General features: G+C 36.3%; 8 protein-coding genes across 8 annotated transcripts; 4 read left to right on the forward strand and 4 right to left on the reverse strand.

Annotated features, from left to right (window-relative positions):
- Positions 1 to 620: 620 nt before the first annotated feature.
- Positions 621 to 2798, reverse strand: MELLADRAFT_51822 (uncharacterized protein; the record flags this gene model as incomplete). The annotated part of the gene is made up of 8 exons (XM_007406618.1): positions 621 to 645; positions 719 to 777; positions 843 to 903; positions 973 to 1415; positions 1481 to 1570; positions 1638 to 1781; positions 1851 to 2201; positions 2268 to 2798. 8 exons carry the CDS (start codon positions 2796 to 2798, stop codon positions 621 to 623), a joined length of 1704 nt encoding a protein of 567 aa, XP_007406680.1.
- Positions 2799 to 3508: 710 nt separating this feature from the next.
- Positions 3509 to 5832, forward strand: MELLADRAFT_103408 (uncharacterized protein; the record flags this gene model as incomplete). The annotated part of the gene is made up of 6 exons (XM_007406304.1): positions 3509 to 3858; positions 3928 to 4040; positions 4129 to 5202; position 5282; positions 5486 to 5713; positions 5796 to 5832. The coding sequence occupies 6 exons, from the start codon at positions 3509 to 3511 to the stop codon at positions 5830 to 5832; spliced, it is 1803 nt and encodes a 600-aa protein (XP_007406366.1).
- Positions 5833 to 6391: 559 nt separating this feature from the next.
- Positions 6392 to 9088, forward strand: MELLADRAFT_94398 (uncharacterized protein; the record flags this gene model as incomplete). The annotated part of the gene is made up of 4 exons (XM_007406305.1): positions 6392 to 7099; positions 7172 to 7708; positions 7773 to 7987; positions 8077 to 9088. 4 exons carry the CDS (start codon positions 6392 to 6394, stop codon positions 9086 to 9088), a joined length of 2472 nt encoding a protein of 823 aa, XP_007406367.1.
- Positions 9089 to 9836: 748 nt separating this feature from the next.
- Positions 9837 to 11760, reverse strand: MELLADRAFT_103410 (uncharacterized protein; the record flags this gene model as incomplete). Its single annotated transcript, XM_007406617.1, has 6 exons — positions 9837 to 10183; positions 10255 to 10414; positions 10488 to 11028; positions 11115 to 11392; positions 11464 to 11535; positions 11605 to 11760. The coding sequence occupies 6 exons, from the start codon at positions 11758 to 11760 to the stop codon at positions 9837 to 9839; spliced, it is 1554 nt and encodes a 517-aa protein (XP_007406679.1).
- Positions 11761 to 12329: 569 nt separating this feature from the next.
- On the reverse strand, positions 12330 to 13365 carry MELLADRAFT_103411 (uncharacterized protein; the record flags this gene model as incomplete). The annotated part of the gene is made up of 2 exons (XM_007406616.1): positions 12330 to 12957; positions 13028 to 13365. 2 exons carry the CDS (start codon positions 13363 to 13365, stop codon positions 12330 to 12332), a joined length of 966 nt encoding a protein of 321 aa, XP_007406678.1.
- A 2447-nt stretch (positions 13366 to 15812) lies between these two features.
- On the forward strand, positions 15813 to 18009 carry MELLADRAFT_115534 (uncharacterized protein; the record flags this gene model as incomplete). Its single annotated transcript, XM_007406306.1, has 9 exons — positions 15813 to 16066; positions 16140 to 16160; positions 16249 to 16316; positions 16387 to 16402; positions 16502 to 16591; positions 16677 to 16910; positions 16996 to 17145; positions 17223 to 17331; positions 17412 to 18009. The coding sequence occupies 9 exons, from the start codon at positions 15996 to 15998 to the stop codon at positions 17544 to 17546; spliced, it is 894 nt and encodes a 297-aa protein (XP_007406368.1).
- A 544-nt stretch (positions 18010 to 18553) lies between these two features.
- MELLADRAFT_94402 (uncharacterized protein) lies at positions 18554 to 19958 on the reverse strand (the record flags this gene model as incomplete). Its single annotated transcript, XM_007406615.1, has 9 exons — positions 18554 to 18614; positions 18686 to 18945; positions 19015 to 19130; positions 19325 to 19340; positions 19438 to 19448; positions 19525 to 19575; positions 19676 to 19757; positions 19828 to 19834; positions 19912 to 19958. The coding sequence occupies 9 exons, from the start codon at positions 19956 to 19958 to the stop codon at positions 18554 to 18556; spliced, it is 651 nt and encodes a 216-aa protein (XP_007406677.1).
- A 212-nt stretch (positions 19959 to 20170) lies between these two features.
- MELLADRAFT_103414 (uncharacterized protein) lies at positions 20171 to 24736 on the forward strand (the record flags this gene model as incomplete). The annotated part of the gene is made up of 10 exons (XM_007406307.1): positions 20171 to 20286; positions 20592 to 20791; positions 20899 to 21049; positions 21136 to 21251; positions 21328 to 21384; positions 21466 to 21726; positions 21807 to 22047; positions 22124 to 24354; positions 24466 to 24587; positions 24692 to 24736. 10 exons carry the CDS (start codon positions 20171 to 20173, stop codon positions 24734 to 24736), a joined length of 3540 nt encoding a protein of 1179 aa, XP_007406369.1.
- Positions 24737 to 25894: the final 1158 nt, after the last annotated feature.

Raw genomic sequence — 25894 nt, forward strand, 5'->3', positions numbered from 1 at the left:
ATCCACTGCCAAATTGTATGAGTTTTAGTCTCAAAAAAACCCAGTTGATCCAGTTGGCTTTTTGGCAGGGAGCTGTCAACAAATGTCAAGTCAATACACAAAGTTACTGCCAAAAAGCAACCAGGTCAGTCAGGTTTTGTTGGAACCCAGTCCACTTTGAGAGCCACTAATCACCATAATTTTTACTCATGCAAGAGGACTACTATTTGATCAAACCTATTCAGGCCCCAGCTTGCACAACAGAAGTAAAGCTGATAAGTCACAAGTCACTCTCCAGGGCACCAAGCTTGCAAAGGTTAAAAGAGCCCTGCAAGAATTTGAAATCTGTCTGACACAGGAAGACTATTAGTCAGGCAAACAAATTATGTTGAATGTGCCAACCTCCTGCTTCAGGCACAGAGTAGTGCATAAAGAAGATTGTCTGGTGTAGTGGACTTGTGGTTTAGCTAGACTTTAAGACAAACCTCATTTAAATTTCAATGAAAACAACCAAATTAAGTAAAAGCATACGTATATTCAATTTGCCCTCTTTTTCTAGATATGGAAACTGCTTCTCAGTATGTAATGGCCATTGATGACTTTCTTCATAATCTTATCATTTGAATCACAGCTACACTTATTTAAGGTGTGCAACGAGAAGTGTATCTAAATGCAAAAAAAAGTTTCATCCAAGTCAACTTATATTTCCTTCAAAACATTCAAAAGAAGTAAAACATACCGAGGATACAGGGAGCATTCTCGAACATGAGGTCTCTTCACAAGCCAAGCCAAGAATCGCTAAACACAAAAAAATTCGTCATCAACACCCAGATCAATAATAGCATCATTCAATCAAACCTTACCTCTACTCCAAGTCCATATCCTCCATGTTCACAGGTCCCATACTTACGTTGATCAGTGTACCTAAACCCCCAAACCTCAAGCCATCAAAACCCCATAAATTTGAAAAAACAACTTAAAAATCCAACTTACCAGTAATAAGGTTCAGCCGGAATTCCCGCACCACGGTAAGCCTCCAAAAGTTCATCATAGCCTGTCATCCTCATAGACCCACCCACAATTTCACCCACCCCAGGCATAAGCACATCAACACTTTCAGTAAAGTTTGGATTACCCGAGATTCGTTTCATATAAAAGGCTTTAATTTCTTTAGGAAAGTTAATCAAAAAGATCGGAACATTAAACGTGTCGGTCATCAACCGTTCAGGTGCTTCTGGAATATCATCTGCAATGGTAAATGGACCACCTCCATCTTCTTCTGCTTTGTTGATCCCTCGTTCGTTTAACCAAGCTATAGCTTCTTGGTAATCCATTCTTTTGAATGGTCTACTTGGATATTTGAAATCGGGGTTAAGAGTTTCGACTAAAGCTTTGACTTTGGGGTTAGCTAAGAGGATATCTAAAGTAGAACAAATCTAAAAGAATACGTTGTCAGCTCAATGCTTTAAAACACCAGTCTTGAGATCGAATGTGATCTTACTAATTCTTCAATATGGCTCAAAAGGTCTTCGAAAGTCAAAAAACCAAGTTCGGCCTCAAGATGGGTATATTCACTAAGATGTCTTCGGGTCTAAAAGAAAGCAATTCATATCAGGCCACGAATTTCAGTTTGAGTATCTATTACTAGTATTACTTACCCGACTTTTCTCAGCACGAAAGCTTTCTTGAATACAAAAACAATCTCCCAAACTAGGTAAACAAGTTTCGAGATATAATTGAGAGCTTTGAGTCAAATAAGCTTTCTCGCCATAATAATCAAAGGCAAACAAGGTCGATCCACCCTAGTAACACAAAAGAAAGAAAGAAAGACTTAGTACCAAAGACAAGAATGGATGACACAAATCACTCACTTCAACTTGAGTTTGTACCATACAAGGAGGAGTGACTTCAATAAGTGACAGTTTCGCATAAGATTGACGAAAAGCATCTAAAAGAGCTGATCTAACTTTCAACACACTCGAAGCCGTTTCACCCCGAAGAACTAGATGACGTCTATCAGCCAATGTGTCCGGTCCAGAATCTTCTGAAATCTGATTAGTAAACGATTCCGAATCCCCTGGAGCTTTTCCCATGATAGACCACCAATCTACTTGTAATTCATGTCCATCTGGTGCACTTTTTCCTTCTGGAAGGGCTACGATCTTACCGGTTAATTGAACAGTGGATTCGATCGTTAAAGTAAGTGCATCATAGGTTTGAGCCTGATCGAACAAAAAAAAAGATTCAGTACATTATCTTATCAATGGTTTACAAAGTGATTTGCTTACTAGTTTTCCAGTAAGAACACATTGAAGGAATCCAGTCCCATCACGTAGCACTAAGAAGATCAAACCTTTTTGTTGTCTAAGTCTATGAATCCAACCAAAGACTCGAACTTTAACCTCTCTGTTATCAACAGCTTGATGAATCTTAATACGCTTAGCCAGCCCATCTGTTTCTTCTAGAACAATCTTTTTAGCTTCTTCAAGTTTGACTGCATCATCTGCTTTGCTAGACGATTCACGATCCTTGAGTGCTTCTTCAGCTTTATTAGCTTTACTTTGTTTCTTTTGATGTAATTCGTATCCTTTTTTAGCTCTTTTGATAGCTGTTGAAGTGGCTGGTTGAAAGGATCCTTTTGAATCTGGAGCTTCTTCGGTCTTAAAGACTAAACAAGTTAGTTCGGTATTGTTTTGAGCGATATAAGCACCAAGGATAGTTTGAAATGGAGATGATTCGGATCCATTTCCGGTGGTATCAGATCCGGTTGTTTCATTGATATAAACGGTTGATGCAGAGCTGATGGAAGTAGCAGCCATGGATGTGGTTAAGGACTCTGCCATGTCAATGATGGATAGGGAAGTTGGATCTCGATCGGTGATTGGTTTTTATTGTCGATTGGTGTTTTGGGGCAGAAAATCAAATTCAGCCGAGTTTCGAAGTTTTTGAAGAAAGACCCGATCACATCCAACGGACTTTATCACACATGACTACATATCACAGCAATCCGCATTCACAGGACAATCACAGCACACAGCATTCTTGCTTATACAATCAATATATGCAGCTTCAAAATTGTAAATTAACATCTCATGAGCTCACTCAAATGCTTTCTCAGAAACACATGCATGGCTGATTCAGCTGTCTACATAGGCTCCTCCATCACCAGATCTCTTAAAAAAAGGAAAAAAAAGGAGACATTTTAAAGAAGATAGATCTGTTACAAGTTGGAAAATGGCCATGGTGCTCCACTTTCTTGGAGTTTACAATTTGGAGTGTGAATCTTCACAAATTATTGTCAATCCTTGGATATGATGATCAAGATTACAAGAAGAAACACCTTCAACTTTCATTGCTAGTCTGATTTACATACACAGTGATGTGACATGTGTTATGTATCTTAAGAATAACCCTTAATATTTAGTCCAATGGTCACCATTCAAGGGATTGAGTATTGTCCTCTTCAATCAAAGCTATGCGATCACATCAAGGATCTGAAGAAAATTGAAAACTTGAAATCCACTTCATGATGTCAAGCTCATGGAGAACATTTAAAACACTTCATCGAACCTTTAAACCAATCCAAAAACCTTCAATCAACAAAACTCAATTCTCAACCCAAACCATTTTCAAGCAAACACCAATCAACAAACCATTTAAAAAACCTAAATTACAATTACCTACAATTATTCTTACTGGAAGTTTGACTGGAATTTTATTACTTTGGATTAATTTAAAAACTTCAAATCCAATCTCAAATGAAGAATTTCAAAAAGTTTTACAACAAGATAATGAATCCGGTCTAACAAACACACCACAATCCACGAAATCGAATACAACTTATCCTGAGAGTAATGTGTTTATATGGGGTTCTAATAGGTAAGTGATTCATTATGATTGATGAGGTTTTGAAGTTTTAATTGATGTATGATTTAAGGATCGGTTTAGAAATGGGATTCCTGCTCCTGGTTCTGATACAGAGATCATAAAGAAACCGATCCCATTACCTTTTTTTCAAGAAGAAGCTTTACGTGACTTAGTTCTACATGAGAAATATGCAGGTAAACCAATCTGATAGAATTCATGGATCTTGACTCCTTAAACTAATTTTCTGATGATAATATTTTATTTTCTTTCCAATCATCTTAGTGGCAGTCGATTCTCGTGGTGATCTTTATCAATGGGGATCTCAAACTCCTTCAAACCAAACATTAAAACCAACCAACATCTTATCAAATCATGATATAAAACAAATCGCATGCACTTCTTATAAAATCTATGCATTATCCAAATCAGGAAAAGTTTATATAATCCCATCAGGTACAAAAGAAACTAGCACACATGATCAAACTTTAAATAAACAGAATAGATCATGGTGGCCTTGGTGGTTAGGAGGTTCAAATGATTCTAAATCTCAACTTGTTTGTTTAAAGATCGATTCTGAAGAAAATCAATTATCTTGGAGAGAAAAGTTTACTTCGATTTCGGCTGGTGATCATCATTTACTTGCTATTACATCAAAAGGAAGAACGTTTGCTTCAGCTGTTGATCTTCAAGCAAACTCGCATGGTCAATTAGGCCTAAAGCAAGTCAAGCTTAATAAGATCTCTCAGCAATCTTGTCTTGTACCTCTCAATCCTCTAGCAATTAGTGATACTGTCAGCAAACCGATCAACCCTTTAACCCCTCAATTACCATGGCTGCCAGACGATCCTTTGAGGAAGAATTCGAAACCTGAAGTTCCAGTCTCCAAAGTTACCCCACTTGAATCAACGATTGCTGATCTAGGAATAGAGCCAGAACATGACATCAACTTTTGTACCACATTACACGAGATCCCAGCACTCCGTCAATTAAACATAGTCCAAATCGCCTGTGGCTCATCACATTCACTCGTCCGTACTGCAACTGGTGACGTACTAGCATATGGTTCTAACCTATACGGACAATTAGCCGCAGGAGCCAGTCTACTTTTTCCAGCATTACCAGCCCCAACGGAAGTGGATATGCCAAGATCGAAAGATTATTCAAGGAAATGTATCGGATTGGCAGCAGCTGGAGACACAAGTTATTTAGTCACTGAAAAAGAAGATGTCAAACTTCATAGAAAGACTATCGAAGTCTTGGCAGCTGGGTATGGTCAATTTGGTGGGGTTGGGAATGGACAATGGAATCATCAAGCTAGTCCTGTGAAAGTTAAAACTATTAGCGGATTGATGGAATGTAAGATTTTCATCATTTTTTGATCGGTTGGGTCTCCTTTGGAAGATTGATTTGGGAAAATATATTTTGTATACTATAGGGTCGGAAAAAAATCAGACTGTCTTTCCAATTGGAATTCATCAATTGTCTACCGGAAGAACACATGTTGCAGCTGTTCTAGATAACGCTGTCTCATCTGATGGAATCGATTTTGGTCGAGATGTATTTTTATGGCAAGAATTTAATCACCATATCATCATATCATTATACTCATATTTCCAAACTTTTTTCTTTTCACTTTTAGGGGACATAATGTTGATTATCAACTTGGAAATCGTAAAAGAGCAAATCTATCAATTCCTCAACACATTTCACCATTACCGAAGATTCCAAAAGATGAAAGTCGATCCAAAGCAATGACAACCGAAATCGAAAGTGGTACAAGTTCTCCTATGCCTCATCATAGATTACAATTAAATCCTAAAAAGAAAATCGCAAGGAAAGATGCAGAAGAAACGGTTGTTGCTGGATGGTAAGTGTTTCTTTTTCTGGATCATCTTCTGGTTAGTGCCAGTGGATTGATTGGTTCTTTTTTTGGGGGTTGGGGGATTTAGGGATACCACTGCGGTTTATTGGCGATTGATTCAGTAGTGTAGGTAGTATTGATTAAAAGTATGTGGTTTTGTATAGACAATTACTATCATCATGACTACTGTCATTTAGCCCTTTTCTTTGTTAAGCACTGAGATTGTATATAGAAATGTTTATCAAATCTTGTATTCGACCTTTTCAAATATCAAACATGTTTTAATGATCAGATTTTTCTAGTGTCTGTAATTAACAGAATAGTTTTAAACTTTATGTGTAATAAACCTTGATTCATCTTATCACAAAGTGACCATGATCAATTTCTGCAAAGTGTAAAGGGTGGTGAATTTTCTCGTGGAAGAGTGGCGTTCGACGGCGTCTACAGGTCTGGGGACTGGGCTACTATTTCTATTAGTGCTACCAGAGGGACGCGAAAAGTAGATCATGGTTAGGGCGAAGAAGGGACGGGTTGTGAATCAGAAGGATGTCATCTTGTTGAGAATTAGTGAAAATGAACCAATTATCGATCTGAAACTCCGAGGTTGAGCGAGATAGGTTCACTGATCAGCATGACACTTGAACCATCGAATCAACTTTTCAAAGAGTCAAATGAGAAAAAGAAATGTCATTTGAACCTTTTCGACCAACTCAACGTGACTGCATCATACTTCGATCATTATCCATAAGCCCAACTATAAGTCCCACCACATGGTCAACTTCTAATTCTAAACACACCCCAATACCTGAAGCTCAACCTGCTCTTCTTCATGCAAGAGTTTTACCTAGATCTGGATTTCCAATTTCTGCAAAATTAGATTTACTTGATTCAGATACAATATCATATGCTAGTATTGCAAAAGCATTCATTGAACATATCAACTCAACTCAATCAATTTATTTTAGAGTAGAATTATTGATTGAAGATTTGGCTAAGATTGCTCTTTGGGATTGTGGATGTGATGAAATTGATTTAGGAATCGAATTGACAAACGGAGTTTTACAAGGAAAAAGTTCAGGATTAGTGATCTCAAGAAACCGATTGGATTATCACTTTGAACCAATCATTAACTTATCATCATCTATCAAACCTCAACTAAAGCATCAAGTAACATCAACATCAGCAAAAGAAGATAGATTGATCTTAAAAGACTTACGGCTAAGTTGTATTATTGGAGTACTCGATCAAGAAAGATTAGAAGAACAAACTGTACTGGTTAATCTTATTTGTTGGCCTACAAGACTTGCTGGAACGGATTACGAACTTCAAACTATCGAAAGTCATCTTGACATGGGCATCGGTCTTCAAGCCCTAGCATCAGCGACCATAGGTGTTAGTCATCTTTGATTCTTCACTCAAAGCTTCATTGTTGACTTGGATTGATTGGTTGACTTTGTTATTCAGTATGTTAAGAAATCTTCATTCTTTACAGTCGAAGCTTTGGCAACTTCATTGGCAGATACATTGCTCTCACTTCAGTATCCTAACTCTACATCAGTAGACCAACCAAGGAAACAGCCGATCGAAAAGGTTACTGTTCGAATAGAAAAACCTTCAGCGATCGCATTTGCTCAGGGCGCTGGAGTCGAAGTGACGCGTTGGGGAAACAGACGCCCTCATGAACTTAACAAATTGACTGTAGAAAACAACATCACAGGCCCCAAGTGGGGCTCAGCTTCAAATCTTCAAATCGGTTCTCGTTCACTTACATCCTCATCTTCACCTTCACAAGAACTTGACGAACCAAATCATATAGTTTATATCGGCTTAGGCTCAAACATGGGGGACCGACTTGAAAATATTTCTTCAGCTTTAGATCGACTTTGTGAACCATTAGAATCAGGAGGTGCGAATGCTAAATTACTAGACACAAGTTTTATGTATGAAAGTGAACCTATGTATGTGGTGAACCAATCGCCATTCCTCAATGCCGCTTGTAAGGTAGATATCGATACTTCTCCCTTCAAATCTATAGTCTAATCTAACAGTACTTTCGTTTTGATAGATTTCAACCCCACTAGAACCTTTTGATCTTCTCAATGTTTTGAAATCTATTGAAAAACATTACGGTAGAGACCTTCATACAAACCAACGTAATGGACCAAGACCTATCGATCTGGATATCCTATTATTTAATTCAAACATCATCAATGCAGAAGATTTAAAAATACCTCATATTGGAATCCCAAGTCGACAATTTGTTTTAGAACCATTAAACGAGTAAGATTCGATTCCTATAAATCATCTTTCTTACCAAAACTCCAAGCTCAAACTTCTTTTTTTTTCTCCTCAAAAAAACTTTTCTGTAGTATTGCTGCTCATCTATTACATCCACAACATCGTCTTACTATTGGTTCTCTTTTATCACGTCTTACAAAATCAGAACCATCATCAGTGAATCGAATCCATCCAATCCATTCCCGAACCCAACCAGATTCCCCAACCCTAGATCTTTCGAAATCGACCCATCTAATGTCAATCTTAAATTGTACACCTGATTCATTTTCAGATGGAGGCATATCTTTCGAAGCATCTGATGCGATTCAAAAAGCTCTTGATCAAATCAAGAATGGTACAGATATCATTGATATTGGTGGGATGTCAACCAGACCTGGTGCAGATGAAGTTTCAAGCCCAGAAGAGATTCGTAGAACGATACCTGTGATCGAAGCTCTAAGAAAAACTCATGCTGTTAAATGTCATATTAGTATTGATACTTTTAAGTCAGATGTCGCTAGAGCTGCTCTACAGGCTGGAGCAACCATGGTGAATGATGTATCAGGTGGTGAAGCAGATCCGAAGATGCTCTCAACTGTAGCAAAACTAGGCGTACCAATTGTCTTAATGCACATGCGTGGTGATTCAAAAACAATGAACAAGATGATAAACTATGGAGAAGATATTTTAAAAGGAGTTCAAAAAGAATTAGAATCAAGAGTCTCGAAAGCCATCCAAGTAGGTATCAAACGTTGGAACATCCTTCTTGATCCTGGTTTAGGTTTTGCAAAAGATTCGAATGGAAACTGTATACTGATCAATCGATTAAGTGAATTAAATCAACATGGAATTTTAAAACATTTTCCAATCCTTATTGGTCCATCACGTAAAAAGTTTATAGGTGATTTAATTTCAAGAAAATCAGATGGAAGTCAAGAATCAAACATGGAGATCGTACCTGCTCAAGATCGAGTCTTTGGTACGGCTGCTGCTTGTGTGATGTCTATGATGGGAGGTGCAAGAGTTTTAAGAGTTCATGATACTAAAGAAATTAAGGATGTTATCAGAGTAGTAGATGGGATTCGACGCTCTCACTTACGGTGATCAAATTCATCAAACTCGATTCTTTTGGATGGTTTTATAAATTTAATTATTTGTATCTCATTTTTTCCAACTATTTTGAACCCTCTGCGCTCAGATTGATCTTGGTGTATCTTTGTTTGTTTCAATGTCAGCTATAAAAATGACAATAATTTGAACAAGCAGTCCACTAGAGCAATTTGAAGTTCAGAATCTGATAAGACGCTCTACGAAGGGATCTTCCGTTACTGTTGAGGAATGCAAGGATGATTGTACAAATCTATAAATACTTTTGAGATACTTTGTAGCTCATTGTATGATGTAAGATTGACCATTTCAAAGCTTCCAACTAACAGTAAGAGTCACTGGTAAGAAATGCGGAGGTCCTCTTACTCAATTTTGCCCAACATCTGATCTCCAGTGAGAGTCAGAGAAGAGACCCCCAGAACACTGAAAGGTCCAAGTCTCCTTCTCGCAAGAAATGTACTAAGATCATGTAGACTTTGACCTGCTTCAAAAACAACCAAACCTCCAGAACTTTGACTTGGGATTTGACTTTCCAAAACTTCTTACTCATTGATCTAAGCAAAACCTCTTCAAGTTTGCTCATTTAAACCATTCTTTGGTACACATCAAATATTCCTTGAGCAAGATGACCAAGACACACGTCTTTAAGATACACCAGACTAAAGAAATGGACATCAAATCAAAGACTCCCCATCCAAACCGCAGAAGTTCAATCCTTCAACCAAACCCTAATCCCAAAAAAAAATCACAACATATTCCTAATCAATCGAGTAGCAAGCTTAACACCCAACCCAACCTGTCTACCATCCCCTTCAAACCAATCCTCACAAACCAAACCTGTTGCATTTTTTCTTAATCCAGTCAATTCTTCTGTCAATTGATTTGAAACTCCCTTTTCTTCTGTTTCATCTATGATTAATAAATTACATTCTAGATCTCTTTCTGCTGATCTACGTCCGTAATTTGATGATCCGATCATTGTTAAAAACGGTTCAAATTCATTAGATATAGATCGGTTTGAGTTTAAATGGGTCGAATCAGTAGGTATATCGGCTGAAGGATTCGGATTACAAATTCTTGATAACCAAATTCCTATGAAACCAAAACATTAAGATCATCAATCCAAAAAATAATGAGTGAGTAAAAAATCAAATTGAGTTTACCTTTAGCATGATACGTCCAACCTTCTTTAATCCATTCTCGAATTTGAATTTGATCCTGTTTACGAGCTTTAATGATATCTTGATAAAACAAGCTTTCTAAATAAGTATAAGCATCTGGAATATATTTCGATACACCTTTGGATTGATAAAACCCATTTGCCTTTGAAACGCCCCCAAGAAAATGTTAGAGATTTAAAGATAGATTGTATTATTGAAAAGCTTAGATCACTTACTTCAGGTGATGCAGATGTTATTGAAACATTCAAATTGGATTCTAAAAGCATTCGTTTATAGTCTCTTAAAATGCTAAAATATCCACTTGTCCAATCTAGTCTTACTTTACAACCATCAGTCAAAGTTTCTAACGTGTTGGCTAAACGGATCAATTCAGGTACCACCAGCCGAGTTTCTTGTCGGATCTCAAATGGTCCGATTTGTAAAACTGGAAAAATGTAAACTTTTGAGTCTTGCGAATCAAAAGCTGTTGAATCAGATGTTAAAGTTTTCCATTTTTGAGTCAAGCTTTGGTACTTGTGATGACCAGTGGTTTTGAATTTGGTAGATGTTAGTTTCGAATGATCAGGTCGTTGAAGATCATGATTCTTTGGCCATGAGAATGATAAGTTTGTAGGTGTGGAATTAGGATCGATTGTGTATGATAATTGGGCAGTAGTTTTGCATAGCTCATGAAAGTAATCGGCTAGAAGACTATGATTTGAGATCTTGATGTAACGATCCATCCGATTTGTGAAATAATCATGACTCAAGTTAGCACTGTATAAAAGTACAAAACAATGAGCATTTTGAAGAAAAAAAGAAAAAGTACAAGAAAAGAAAACGAAACGAAATGCTTGTCCCACCCACTCATGATTAAATGATCATCTACACCATAAACCTTCATATGTTGTAATCCCCATCCTTCATCAAACCGTCTAGGAATCCAACTTTTTCTCCATCCAAAGAGTTCAGAAGTATGAAAGAGAGCAATTTCGACTTGATTAGGAAACTCAGTTTTCAAACTTGCCAAGATTGATCCAGATGAAGGTTGAGGATCTTCTCGAGTAGATCTTAAACAATCCACCACGATCGTCAGGTGTAAAGTAGGAGTAGATTTTAAGGATCGATGTAGAGCGGTGATCTGAGTGTTATTTGTATGCAGGATCAGGTATAAGAATGGATGGCTCATTCCCATTACTTCTTCAGACGCACCAACTCATGTTCTTCTTTACCAATATATAAACTTGCAATAAAGATCCGATGTCTTGCTTTAGAAATCATATCCTGATGATTAAGATCGACAAGACAAGATGATCAAGACCAACCATCTATTACTGATTCTATAAGACTCACCAGTAATGTTTGATAAAACTCATTGGGTTTCTTGATGATTTGAATATCCTGAGCACGTGCTTTAAAACATGGTAATTGTTGAGCAAGATCGCACACGAATCTCTTGAGTTCTGTGCTCCCGTTGAGCCGAGATGAAGGTTGTGAATCAAGATTCATGTGATGGATGTGACGTGATTGGGTTCTAGTGAATGGGTTGTTGATCCTCAAGTTGAAGTGATATGAATGAGAATTAGGAATAGAGAATAAGAGAATCCGTCGATTCATTATGATTAGATGAGTGATCTCGATCGAATGATAAGATACAATCGAACCACTTTTTAAAGTTTTGGCTGAACTCGAATTCGGTAAAAGTCATCTGGGATCCGGTCCGTGAGTTGAATGCCAATCTGATAACCGAGCACGCCCGCGCCCCATGATCCATCTCCAGCCGCCCTGCTCATTCCATTCTGAGTTTCTTGAATGATCAGCATAACCCTTGACCCAAATGCAGCACAAATGATCAAAAGCACTGGATCAAGAAATTTAATGTTGTTGTACATACAAACCTTTCGGAAATCATAGATTCCTTTTATTTTATTCAGAAGCACACTTTCAAATTAATAGAGCTACAAATAATTACTATCAAATCAAAGAAACCTCAATATATATATATATATAAATACACAAAATTTTATTAAGCCAAACAACCCAAACCAGTCCCGAAGTTAATTTTGCCCAAAAATTTCTTAATCATCGACTTTAAAAAGTTTACCAAACCTACCCGGTAATTTCTCAAGTTTAGAAACACAAGAAGATCTATTCCTAAACCTACAAATCCTAAACCTAATCAAATCTTTATGTTCTTTAGTAAGTTGAGCATGATAAAACGTTTCTTCATCTGTAAAATTGCTAACCAAACTTGTAGGATCATAAACAAATCCAATAGATTCTTGTGAATGAGTTTGATTAATTAAATCCGTATTCCTAAGTGACTGATCCCTTTGAAAGGTTTTTTCAAAACTTGTACAAGGTCGTAAGATAAGTTCAGATTCGTGTACTAAACTTGAAGTTGGTAAGGTTATTGGATCGGTTTGGAGAGTAAGCATCTTAGGTTCATAAAAAGCTGAGATTGGGGATTTAGGAAAATGATCTGATGAAGTAGGAAGATGAAATCGTTTGATAAGTGGTTTTGGCTCGATTGATGGAACTGACATAAGGTGTAAGGGTGTGGGTGTGAGTTGGCGAAAAGGTTTTTTAGAACTAAAAGACTGAGCTGAAGAAGATTCAGGATAGGAAGTAAGAGTAGGTAAGGTATTAGAACGGTTTTCATCAAGTTTAGTGGATGTATTAAATGATCGAAGTGTTCCAATAGAACTATATAAATTGACCAAAAAAAATTCAGATTGATCGCATTGGAAAGATGAGTTCAAGACATCGAACTGACTTTAATGGAACATAATCTTCAGCCAAGGTTGTGATTGATGATGTCTTCAATAAATCCTTCTTAGGGGGTGGAAGAGATGGAAGTCTTGATGTACTTGTTTTGATTTCTTGAACTGGAAAATGATCTAAACTCATAGTTTCTAGAATTGGAGGGTAACGTGGAAGATTGTTATAAGGAACTCTAGAGCCTTTTCTCTGATCAGAATAAACCATAGCAGAATCAAGAAAGTTCTGTCTTGAAGGACTGAAATGGGGTTGTGGAAGAGATGTGTATTGATGATGAGTGAGTTGATGAAGGTTTGGTGAGTTAGAAGTGCTATGAGAATGATTATGAGGCATCTCGAATGATTAGCTGATGGAAATGAATTTAAAAGAAATGAAGGATGTTGGTAGTGAATTTGAAGGTAAATTGGAATTTCTCCTCTCTCTGGTGTGTTTGTGATTGATAGCTCATTGAAGTTGAAGAAGAAAAGCAAAAGAACTGATGAATTGATCAGGACTGGATGTTTAGCAATCCATTCATCATTTGACAAATTAAAGTTTTGATTTTGATGAGTAAGATACAGATAGATAAAGTGCTACTATTATGATAAATTGTCTAGAATTCTTTTACATAGAATGATTACCAAGGGTTTATGGAAGAGCTTGTGGGATTAACAGAACATAAAGAAAGAACTTGATATCAAAAGGTGTGGATGGTTGAATGGAGTGATGATTAAAAACCAAATCATCAACTTAGAAATCATCACCAAGATGGTTTTCGAAAGCTAGAAATTCAAAATCATAGTGCCAGGCTTACCACATTAAAACTTTCAAATAACTCTTTGGAGGTTTGAACTTTAACCTTTCTCATCATCATCTTACAACTTACCATGGGGTAGAGGAATAATTGTATTTCATCCAAACTGTGAAAGGTAAGAAGATGCATATGTACATCATAGCAACTTCAAACGGAAGATGAGTGATCTTGATCAGTTCTATCATCTGAATAAGAAAAAGACAAGAAAAGCTTGGAGTCTGACTAAGAATCATGAACAGCAAAACTTATTGATCAAAGTTGAACACAGGATCAAAATTAGATAAGCACCCTTTTTCTTACTTACTTGATCTTGATCTTTAACCAAGTTGAAATGAAGTGGAATTGGTCATCAAACTGATTACGTAAACAGCTCAACTAATCTACTTTGTTCGGATTCAAACCTTTTGATGAGTCTTTATTATTCCTCAGAAAAAAGACTTCCCACTGAAGATTTTTGGTCAACTATTTGATTTTTGGACATTGGTTGATAACCTGAATATCTTTCTAATAAAATCAAAAGTAATGTATTTTAAAATTACTCAAAACCTTTCAACAAATCGTAAGCTATGTGATACTTTTCATTGGATATAGCTAAGAAACAATCAGGATATCAAAACCAAACAATCAAGAACACAAGCAACACTGAAAACCAAATCGAATTCCTAATAACCTTTTAATTTTCAAAGTATCATCCACAAAAGGAGAAAACCTTTTTTCATCTTCCTTGATTGATCGTTGTATGCATGCATGTATATCATTTTCTCCTACTCGATTCCTCACAGCTCAAAGACCATTTCAAAGTTTTATAATCTTTCTTCAGGTTCAAAAGATTCATACCATCAATCAAGATTAGAAAGACTGCATTCGATTCCAAGTGATCAGAATTTCTGACTTCCATGTTGTCTGACTACCATTACCATCAGCCAATTCATAAAATCCTACCTTACTGATACTTCAACTCACACGTCTATGGCATGGGAAATGAAGGAACCTCAAATGATCTCATAGCTCAAGACAGTCTCTATCGCTACACATACTCTTAACTATGGCTTATGCTTAACTCCTAGAAAGGGTCTTTTGATCTTTCCCGACCGATTTCTGTCCCCCTGGAAACCCAAAATCTTCAAGATATCCAAGCTGTTTGATGAGGAGCTGAGGACATGGATCGGATAGACTCGTTACGTTTTCTTATTGGTGAGGTTGGCACTACCTTTTTGGCTCTTGCAAGTCTTTAAGTTTAAGATCCGATTTGTTTGTAATCTTTGTGACGGAAAGTGTATGCATAGATAAGTTTTTATTGCAATTTTGTTTTTGGTTTAGGTCTAATTGAAATAAACCAAAGTGAAAAGTGATGAATACAATCACCAAAAAGCTCACTTGGCAATGATTTAAAGTTGAATGCCTATTGAAGTGGTACGGAAGAATGTCAAACTTGATGTCCGGAGTTGTACCAAATGATAATTGATGTTGATGATTGATTGGTTCACACCCAGATCGATTCACAGGGTAGGATAGTAAGTATTTAGGGTGTAGGGATAGACCAGGAGCTGATCAATAGTGACGCCGAAAAAAAAGCATGATCTGGTGTTTTTTTTTTGTTGTTGTTGTTTTAGACTGACTGGATTACCCTACGACGGGAACAGGAAGAGATGATACGACCGACTGAGGTTGGTTGACTTGGAGCTTGACGACCAGGCTTTGAGGTTGTGGTTGAGTTGAACCCCTTTGATTGGATTGTTGTTGTTAATCGATTTGATTGGATTTGATGGGATGGGATGGGATGGTTCTTATGTAATCTTCAATGGGATTTTCTTTTTAAAGATGAAGTGAAGTTGAAGTTGAAAAAATTTTAAATTTCTAATTCAAATTCCAAATTACATATTAACCAATCAACTTACATATCCAAGTCTTTTTGAGTTAGTCTTCTTGAGTCTTCTTGTGATTTCTCCATCTTCAACTAGTTTTACTTTTTTTTTTTTTCTTCTTTCGATTCCTGACTGCCTTCTGAAAGTCCGGCCGTCTTTTCGATTGTACTGATTAACTGATTTTAACTCTTCATCAGCTTTACACAATCTCAACTTTACACTTTTTTCATTTTACTTTCTTCACAAATTCATTCAACTCAAGACTCCAAAACTCAAAAAAACACGCTTTATACATCTCAACTTCAATGTCTAAAAACTTTCATGTTACTAAATGGTGGTCTGCTCAACCTGATGTACTTGGTTATTGGGGTCCAGCGTAAGTTTGAAATTCATTTCATCTCGTTAAAACTATCATAACTAATCTTTCATGGTTTCTTGGTTCAAAATAGAACGGCATCTATCGATTGGTGGTCAGTTTGATATCTTCACGTCTTTGCTACTACTACTTCACTTTATTCATCCATCAATCATTATTCTGTTTGATTTCGAACTTTTCAGTGAAGCCAATTATGCCATCTCACGATACATTGCCGAATTCACAAACACATTTTCAAACCTAGTCTTTGGTCTGCAACGTTTTCCTTTACATGACTCTAATCTTCAACCTAAACTGATTTTTGTCTTCTTTTTCTATAGTCGGATTGGCCATCTAGTTCGTTTTGATTTTCTTATTCTTCTTAATTCAATCAACTCCTTTTGCTTTTCCCAAAACCAGATGACTGATTTCTTTCGAATGAACTTTTTTTTGTAGTGGGATTAAGAAATGTCGAGAACAACACTTACCTCTTCCACTTGCACTTTGTCAAATCGGTATAGCTCTAGTCGGTTTTGGAAGTTTTGCGTCAGTCTTCTCTTCAACTCACCAGAACCAGAACCAGAAACCAGAAACCTTAATCTTTTCCCTTTGGTGTGAATTCTTACTTTAGCTTTCATGCAACCTTGAATTGGAATTGGCAATTGGGTGATGAACTACCGATGATCTATTCAGTTTGTTTTATCACCTATGTAGCCTTCGATACTGCTCCAGCTTCAGTACCTCGCTCTTGGTTCGTCAAAGCCTTACCCACCATCTTGTCTCTCTATGCGATCATCATCACCGTGGTTTATGTGAGATGGCCAAACCCGGTCTTTCATCAAGTGGCTTATGCTTTTATTCAAATGTAATCGTATTCTTTCTTTGAGTGTTTTTGTCATTTCTAATCATTCAGTTCACTAACCTTGGTTGATTGTTTTTTTTGAGCACAGCTTGTCGACTGTTAGAGTTTATTATACTGTTCGAAACGCACCTGATACCACTCCTGCAGAACAACAAAACCGAGCTGATGCATTAAAACTTGAAGTTATGGGATCTGCTATTTTCTTAAGTGGTTTTTTGATTTGGAATATTGATAATATGTGAGTTTGATCTTTGAAAGACATTGGATCTTGTTTCCATTACTTACTTACGAATGTTTTTTTTCTTTCTCTTATAGATTTTGTGATCAGATATCTCATTTGAAAGAAGCTATTGGTGTACCATTCTCATTCTTGTTAGAAGGACATGCATGGTGGCATTTAGCTACCGGAACTGGTGCTTACTTGGTCAGTCTCATCTCATCTTCCCTTGTGATGAACCTTTTCTGATATATTTTTTCCCATTCGATTTTTTCTTTTTCGAACAGATCGTCGTGGGTCTTCAATTACTTTCACTCACATTGAAAGAAGGAGCAGAAGGCTTTGAATTGAAATGGACAGGAATGTGTCCTTATGTTACAAGAGTTCCATTAAGTGCTACTTCAAAGAAACGTATCTTTTGATCAAGAAATCGGTTTCTCTTTCGTCTTTTTTCTTTTATGTTTCATTCATTGAGCTTCTTCTTGAACATTTTTTTTTCCTTTTTTTGTCTCATTACTCTTTTCTTTCTTTTTTCCTCTATATCACTTTTTTTTCTTTTTTTCTTTTTTTCTTTTTTTTCTTTTTCTTTTTGATTGAAAAACCAAACTGTATACTTTCATGTTATATTGACTTATGATATCCAATATATCCTTCTTTCATGTGATATTAAATCTAATCTGATTTTTTTTTCAATCATCAAATAGAAAAAAAAGCATCTCTTTCTTTCTCTCTTCCTTTTTCTTTTTCTGATCATTTGGAAAAGTGATAGGGTTTGTTTTTTTTGCGACTAGGTTACAAATTTTAATGATCTTTTCAAGAGTTTTGTATTATAGAGCTTGTTTTACTTGAATCTTTTTGAATGCATTTTATTTTAAACTCCCATCCAATGCTCCCATTTGACTTCATTTGAGATATTTTTGAGTGATGAAAGCTTTAGATCTTGGTTGTCAATTTGACTCGCTGAACTTCTTAGTAGCTTGACGAGTTTGGAGATGTAAGAAAGGGTTGAGAATTTTTCCTGGGCGTTGGCGTCAGTGTACTTCTTTCAAATCATCTCTTAGATCCAAATTGGTCAAACAAAGTTAAACTTGCTTTGACAATCTGCATTTGCCAAACAACTGACCCGACTGATGAATGTCTTGATAAATCATTTGTGGTTTCTGAAGACTCATATGCGATTTTACGTAGATTCTCAAATGTTTGACATTTTCACCAAGTAAAGTGTTCAACTTCGAGTATCTACGAACTAAACTCCAAAATCCGTCATTATGAAAAACCCTGCTATTACAAAACGATCAGTTTTTTTACATATTCACCAAGATGATCAAAATTACAAAAAGGATGATCAAAATCGAAACTAATCCTCAAGATCTAAAGTAAATCCAACTAAATTAATTTATATCTTATTTAACTTCTAAAGATACTGACTTTATAGTTTGGTTTGTAGGTTAGTGTGATTGAATGATGGACCATACCACTTAACACCCAGCCTAAGATATATACAAACATCAATCATCAAAACCATTTTCCAAACGTTGATTCCAGAAAAAGTATCACATACCAATGAGCCAAAAACTCGAACCGATCCGATCCAAAAATCGTAAGTCGATCACCATCCGGTTTAACAACTTCCAACCAAGGAAACCCAAATGCGCCCTTCTCCACTAACTCCTGAGCCGCCTGTTTCATAGCCGATTTACATTCGTTTGTCTCAGATAAACTTATGTATTGGTCTAGGGTTGAGGAATTTAAGATGGGTGTTAGGATGGATTTTGTGATGGATAAGTCTTCTATTTGAGATCCGGTAATAAACATGGCTTCCTTTAAAGGAATTTCGTGTGGTTTAGAAAAGGGTTTTGTGGGGTTGGGTTTGGATGGGGAGATACTTACGTAGAGTTTATTGGTTGAGGATTCTAGTTTGGAAGGTGAGAGTTGTTGAATGATTCGTAGGATACGCATCACTTTTAAGGTGTTTGTTGGGAATTGTGAAGGGTGATTGTATTTGACTACATATTGTTTAAAAAAACGAAGTTGAGAAACATGAAATGAGGGTTTTAATCTTTTATTTATTGAATCTGAATTCGAGGTTTACTTTTGAAGAAATTAGACATCTAGTAAGTCGAATGAAAGATAAATGATCAAGTTTATTAAACTAATTCATACTCTGTAAATAAAGAGTTAAAGAAACTTGGAAACTTACTAGATCGATTTCGTGACTCTACAACATATAATTTTATCATCAATTTAAAGATTTTGAAAGAATAAAGAATGGTTTGATTTGATGAGTGTGGACTTTTGAATTCGATCACGTACCATATATTTACCTATGATATGAACAAACCCAAAAACCCATCAATAATTATAACATAATTTCAAAAAAGAAGAAATTATAAAGCTTACCTTTATTAGGTACAGTCATAGGTGGTGAATTTCCCGAACCGATCATCACAGCTAACCAAAAAGAAAAGAAAAAAACACGAATCCCAAGATCCAAAAAAGATAAGTTTGTTTGTGGAAATCGAGAATTATGAAGATTGATTGGTTTACATACCTCCTAACCAAATTGGATTTAAAATTATTTCTAAGTTCCATTCGGTTCTATACCTTTTAAGAATCTCGTAAGCGAAATAAGACTTTTGGTAATCATCAGAAGCAGATTATTTGAATTGTTTGAGTTGAGTTTGATTGGTTTGGTTTACTTACCCATGGACTTTGAGATGAGTGATTTGGATTGAAGGTGTTAGGTTCGTGGATTAAAGAAAGGAATGATGGGAGTAGGAAACTTACCTGACTATATCATAACTTAATTTGATGATGGTTTTAGTTGGTTTCATTTTGGTTAAAGAAGTGGTAGAAGTGGTAGTCACTCGAGGCTGAGCTGTGATGTCATTTTGAGGTTGATCCGATCTTATCAGATTGACCGACCCGAGAAGATAGATGGCCCGATGACAAGTGTGAATGTGTTGAACATAGAACATCAGTCATGTGACTTTGAATATAAATCTGAGACACCACTCTTTATAAGCATATTCCACTTTGCAAGCCGATGGTCGAAATTTTTTTCAAATCTCGCGCGACGGAAGAACCAAACAAGAAAAAAAAAGTTAGAAAGCACTTTTATCGAAGGAAAACTATCAACTTATATCTCACTAACAACTATCAGTATATCTCTTTCTTGATTGGGCAACCAGGCATCGCAACTATTCACTTTTATACCCTCTTAGATACTAAACTTAACGAACACTAAGAAAACGAAGATCAATTTTATCTTAGACTTGATTGATTGGTGATTCAATTCAAGTTTTATAATTCATCATGATTCGAGTCTCATCAAGACATTCAAACCTTTCATCCTTGATCCGATCCAAATCGATCAATCCTTCCAAACCGTTTCATTCATCAAACTTGATCTTAAACCGAACCCAATCAATTACAAATCCATCATCTCTTCATCTTCTTCATCATAGATGGTTATCAACTTCATCTTCATCTTTGGATTCATCACCAAAAGCAGTTCATCAAACTATTAGTACTGAACAAAACCAATTGGCTAAAAAAATCATTGCTAATGCTTTACCTAAATTGATTAAACCTGATGTGAAGAAAGTCTTGGTGGTCGGTAGTGGTGGGTTAAGTATTGGTCAAGCTGGGGAATTTGATTATTCTGGTAAGTTTTTCTGAAGGTCTCATTTAATCTTATCTTCTGTGTTTTGAGAAAATTGTAAAAGATTTTAATGTTGATTTTTTTTCTTTTTTTTTCTTTTTTTTTTCTAGGATCTCAGGCTATTAAAGCTTTAAGAGAATCGAATATTGAAACGATTTTAATTAATCCGAATATTGCTACCATTCAAACTTCTCATCATTTAGCTTCAGAAGTTTACTTTTTACCTATCACAGCTGATTATGTTGCATGGGTTTTAGAAAAGTAAGTCATCTCTCTAAAACCTGATATGAAAGATTTAATCCAAAAAAAACAAAACAAATTACTAAAACGTTACAACTTTTCAATAGAGAACGTCCAGATGGGATCTTACTTACTTTTGGTGGTCAGAGTGCTTTGAATGTTGGAATTCAGTTAGATAAGATGGGTATTCTTGAACGATTAGGTGTTCAAGTTCTTGGTACTCGTAAGTTTTTCATCTTGACTTTTCAGATCCAATTCGATTTTCGCATTTGGTTAATTCTTTGGATTTTAATTTTTAGCTATTCAGACTTTAATTGTCAGTGAAGATCGGGATTTGTTCGTCAAGGCTTTAAATGGTATGTATTTCATTACTCTTGATTCTGAACCAAGCACAAACCCAGTAACTGACACATCATGAAAAAATTAATCTTTTCCAGAAATCGATATTCCAGCAGCTCACTCTACTGCAGTTTCAACCGTACCAGACGCACTTGCTGCCGCTAAAGAGATTGGATACCCTGTAATCTTACGTTCTGCATTCTCTTTAGGTGGATTAGGATCAGGATTTGCTCAAAATGAAGATGAACTAAGAGATTTGAGTGCCAAGAGTCTTTCATTGAGTCCTCAAGTTTTGATTGAAAAGAGTTTGAAAGGTTGGAAAGAAGTCGAATATGAAGTCGTTCGTGATGCAGCAGATAGTCAGCGTAGTTCTTTTCGCTTACCAAACTGATCATCATCTCTTCAAAGCTGACTGATATCTTTTTTTGGATGCCCATAGATGTGATCATTTGTTGTAATATGGAAAACTTTGATCCTTTGGGAACACATACTGGTGATTCGATTGTCGTGGCTCCTTCTCAGACACTTTCCGATGATGATTATCACATGTTACGTTCGGCTGCTATCAAGATTGTTCGTCATGTAGGTGTGGTAGGAGAGTGTAATGTTCAATACGCTCTAAACCCTCACAAACGTGAATATATGGTCATCGAGATGAATGCTCGATTATCAAGATCTAGGTCAGTTGAACTGATCTCCCCTCAAGAACCTTTTTTGGTGTTGATCAAATCTAACGTCTGGTTGGTCGGTTTGTAGTGCTTTGGCTTCAAAAGCTACTGGATATCCATTGGCATACACAGCTGCTAAGATCGCATTAGGACACACGCTTCCTGAATTACCCAATGCAGTGACCAAGACTACAACTGCATGTTTTGAACCTTCATTGGATTACGTAGTGACCAAGATTCCTAAATGGGATTTAAAGAAATTTCAATATGTGAATCGAGAAGTAGGATCAGCTATGAAATCAGTTGGAGAAGTGATGGCGATCGGTCGAACGTTTGAAGAAAGTTTACAAAAAGCTATTAGACAAGTCGATCCAGCTTGTCAAGGATTTGAAGCTTATATCAAACCAGAAGATCTTGATCATGCTTTATCTGTTCCAACTGATACTAGATTGTTTGCAGTGGCATATGCTATGTTGGTGGAGAAATATTCGGTTGATAAGATTTATGAACTTACAAAGATTACGAAATGGTTCTTGTATAAATTGGATAATATCGTTCAGTGTCATCGAAAATTAAAGGGATTAGATAGTTTGGATCAAGTGGATGGTGAATTGATGAGATCTGCTAAGAAATTAGGATTCTCTGATCGTCAAATCGCAACATTGGTTTCGAGTTCAGAAGGTGAAGTTCGAACTAAGCGTAAATCACTCGGCATCACACCTTTTGTCAAACGAATCGATACATTGGCAGCTGAGTATCCTGCTCATACGAATTACCTTTACACGACTTATCACGCTACCGAACATGATTTAGAATTTGATGAGAATGGAACGATGGTCTTGGGTAGTGGAGTTTATAGGATTGGTAGTTCAGTAGAATTTGATTGGTGTGCAGTCACATGTGTTCGTAAAGTTCGAGAAATGGGTAAAAAGACAGTGATGATCAATTATAATCCGGAAACGGTTTCCACGGATTTTGATGAAGCTGATCGATTGTATTTTGAAGAACTTGGGTTTGAAAGAGTGATGGATATCTATGAACTTGAATCGGCTCAAGGTGTGATTGTTAGTGTGGGTGGACAATTACCTCAAAACATTGCACTTCGATTGAAAGAGAATGGAGTCAAGGTTCTTGGTACCGATCCAGAGATGATTGATAATGCTGAAGATCGACACAAGTTTTCAAAGACACTTGATCAAGCTGGGATCGATCAACCGGAATGGGTAGAAGTCACCACGCTTGATTCGGCTATGAAATTCGCCGATGAGGTAGGTTATCCAGTGCTGATCCGACCATCGTACGTTTTATCGGGTGCAGCCATGAATGTGGTTTGGGATCGATCGACCTTGGAACACTCACTTACTGCTGCAGCTGAAGTCTCATCTGAACATCCAGTCGTCTTGACCAAATTCATTGCTGGAGCTCAGGAAATCGATGTCGATGGTGTGGCTCATGAAGGCAAACTACTTGTTCATGCGGTCTCTGAACACGTCGAAAATGCTGGAGTTCACTCGGGAGATGCAACTTTGGTCTTACCACCTTTCTCATTAGAAGCTCAAGATATGGTTCGATTAAAAGAAATCGCACAAAAAGTTGCCAAAGCACTTCAGATCTCAGGACCATTTAACATGCAAATCATCAAACAACCATCCGAAAGAGCAGATGAAGATGATCAATTGAAAGTGATTGAATGTAACTTGAGAGCATCCAGATCGTTCCCATTTGTGAGTAAAGTCTTAGGAACGAACTTTATTGATATTGCCACCTCAGCCATCTTAGGAGAAAACGTACCCGAACCGATCGATTTGATGTTAGAGAAACGAGATTATTGTGCGATTAAAGTACCACAATTCTCATGGACTAGATTAGCCGGAGCCGATCCATTCCTTGGAGTCGAGATGGCATCTACAGGAGAAGTAGCATCCTTTGGACGAGATATACATGAAGCTTATTGGGCATCATTACTATCTACTACTGGATTTAAAGTACCTAAATTGAATTCAGGAATCTTGATTGGAGGAGATTTAAAGAAACCTGAATTGGTTTATTGTGCAAAGATCTTATCTAGATTAGGATTTAAATTATATTGTTCTTCGACGGAGATTGAAAGTTATTTTGATCAACTTAGATTTGATTCAGCTTCATCAGATACATCAATGATTAAAGTTAAGAAGATTGAATTTCCTAAACGAGATAAACGAAAGTTACGAGAAGTGTTTGAAGAATATGAAATTCAATGTGTGATTAATTTGGCTAAACAACGTGGTCGAGATGTATTAGATGAAGATTATGTGGCACGTAGGAATTGTGTAGATTTTGGTAAGTGTGAAGTGAAGATTTTTTTTTTTTTTTGAAAAATGATGAGGTCAAAAAGAAAAAAAGTTGAACTGATTTGATTTGATTTGATTTTGTCTTTCTTTTTTCACATAGGTCTTCCATTGATCAATAATGATAAATGTGCTAAATTGTTTGTTGAAGCTTTAGAAAAGAAAATCCCACAAGGAGGATTGAAAGGATATGTTGAAGGTAGTATTCCATCTGAAGTTCATAGTGTAAGTGTTTTTTTTTATCTTTCAATGATTAGGTTTTCGAGGTAGAAATTTTCTGTTTTTGTTTTCAATTGACTGATGAAAGGTTTGTATGATTTGAAAAATAGTGGAGTGAATTTGTTGGATTATCAAAAGGAAATAGACCGGTGTGAAGATGAAGGGGTTTTTTGTATCTGGTTTGAGAGTTTGGTTTGATAAATATGGTATACATAGATCTATTGAAATCCCCTTGAATATAATTTCATTAAAGAAATAACTTGACTTTGATAAAAAAAATACAATGGATAAAGTTTAAATTTAAACTCACTCCATGGTTCATCTCTTTTTTTTTTTTTTCAAATTTTCTCTTTTTTCTCTTTTCTTTTTTGGTTCTTTGGGTAATGTGGCATTGAATTTGAGTGATTTTGCATATTCTGAATGTTTTTTCATGACTCTTTCTTTTGACACCTGAATTTTTTTGATTTGATTTGCTTTGTTTAACTTTTCTTTTTTTGAATTGTGAATAGATTTTTTTTTCTTCAAAAAGATTAATCTTTCTCATTGGAACTTTTTCATTGGAGTAATCATCATAGGATGGGATTAGTCTTTTTTGTTTGAGAAAGACTGGGTAGCTTACAAACAATGGTGTTTGGCTCAGAGAACGTGATGGAAAATGTGTTTGATGACATTGGTATTCATCAGTGGGATTGGATTTGAATGATTATAAATTCAATTCAGAAAAGCTTGTCAGAATTTCCCGGCGGATTTGCTGATTTTGCGTGCAGATTTGGTCAAGCTTTTGTAAATTGACTGTAACAAGCTGTGGAAATAGGCACCACAACTGGTTTGAATCAAACATGGCCGTTTGCATCATTGCAAGCATGAGGAATTTATTTTGCCTTTACCAGAATCTTGGTAAGTTCTTTAACTCAATAGCTAGAGTCCCTCATGTGATCAGATTGATTGATTTCAGGTAAAGAGGAACAAAGATGGCTGCAACTTCTAACAGGATGAAAGATAAAAGATTTTATACAGTCTAGTGCCAAAATAACTTATTTCTTTGGGAAAAAATATCCTAAGTTGATAAGCAGGATTACCGAGTACTTCCAAGTCGTTCCGATCTTAACAGGTCCCTATCTTTTTGAGTTGTTTGTTTGAGCTGGTCATTAGAGCCCAAATCGATAGGGACTTATTGGAAAGTCCTATCCGGTGCGCATCTTTTCCTGTACATGGCACCTGGAGACCAGCACTGGGGTGGCGCGGCGAGCGCTCTCAGAGGGGATCGACTTTGTTATCTGTTTACATCGTCCTGCTTACAATGGTGTATCTAC

This window comes from Melampsora larici-populina (genome assembly GCF_000204055.1).
Source record: "Melampsora larici-populina 98AG31 unplaced genomic scaffold MELLAscaffold_6, whole genome shotgun sequence".
Lineage (NCBI taxonomy): Eukaryota > Fungi > Basidiomycota > Pucciniomycetes > Pucciniales > Melampsoraceae > Melampsora > Melampsora laricis-populina.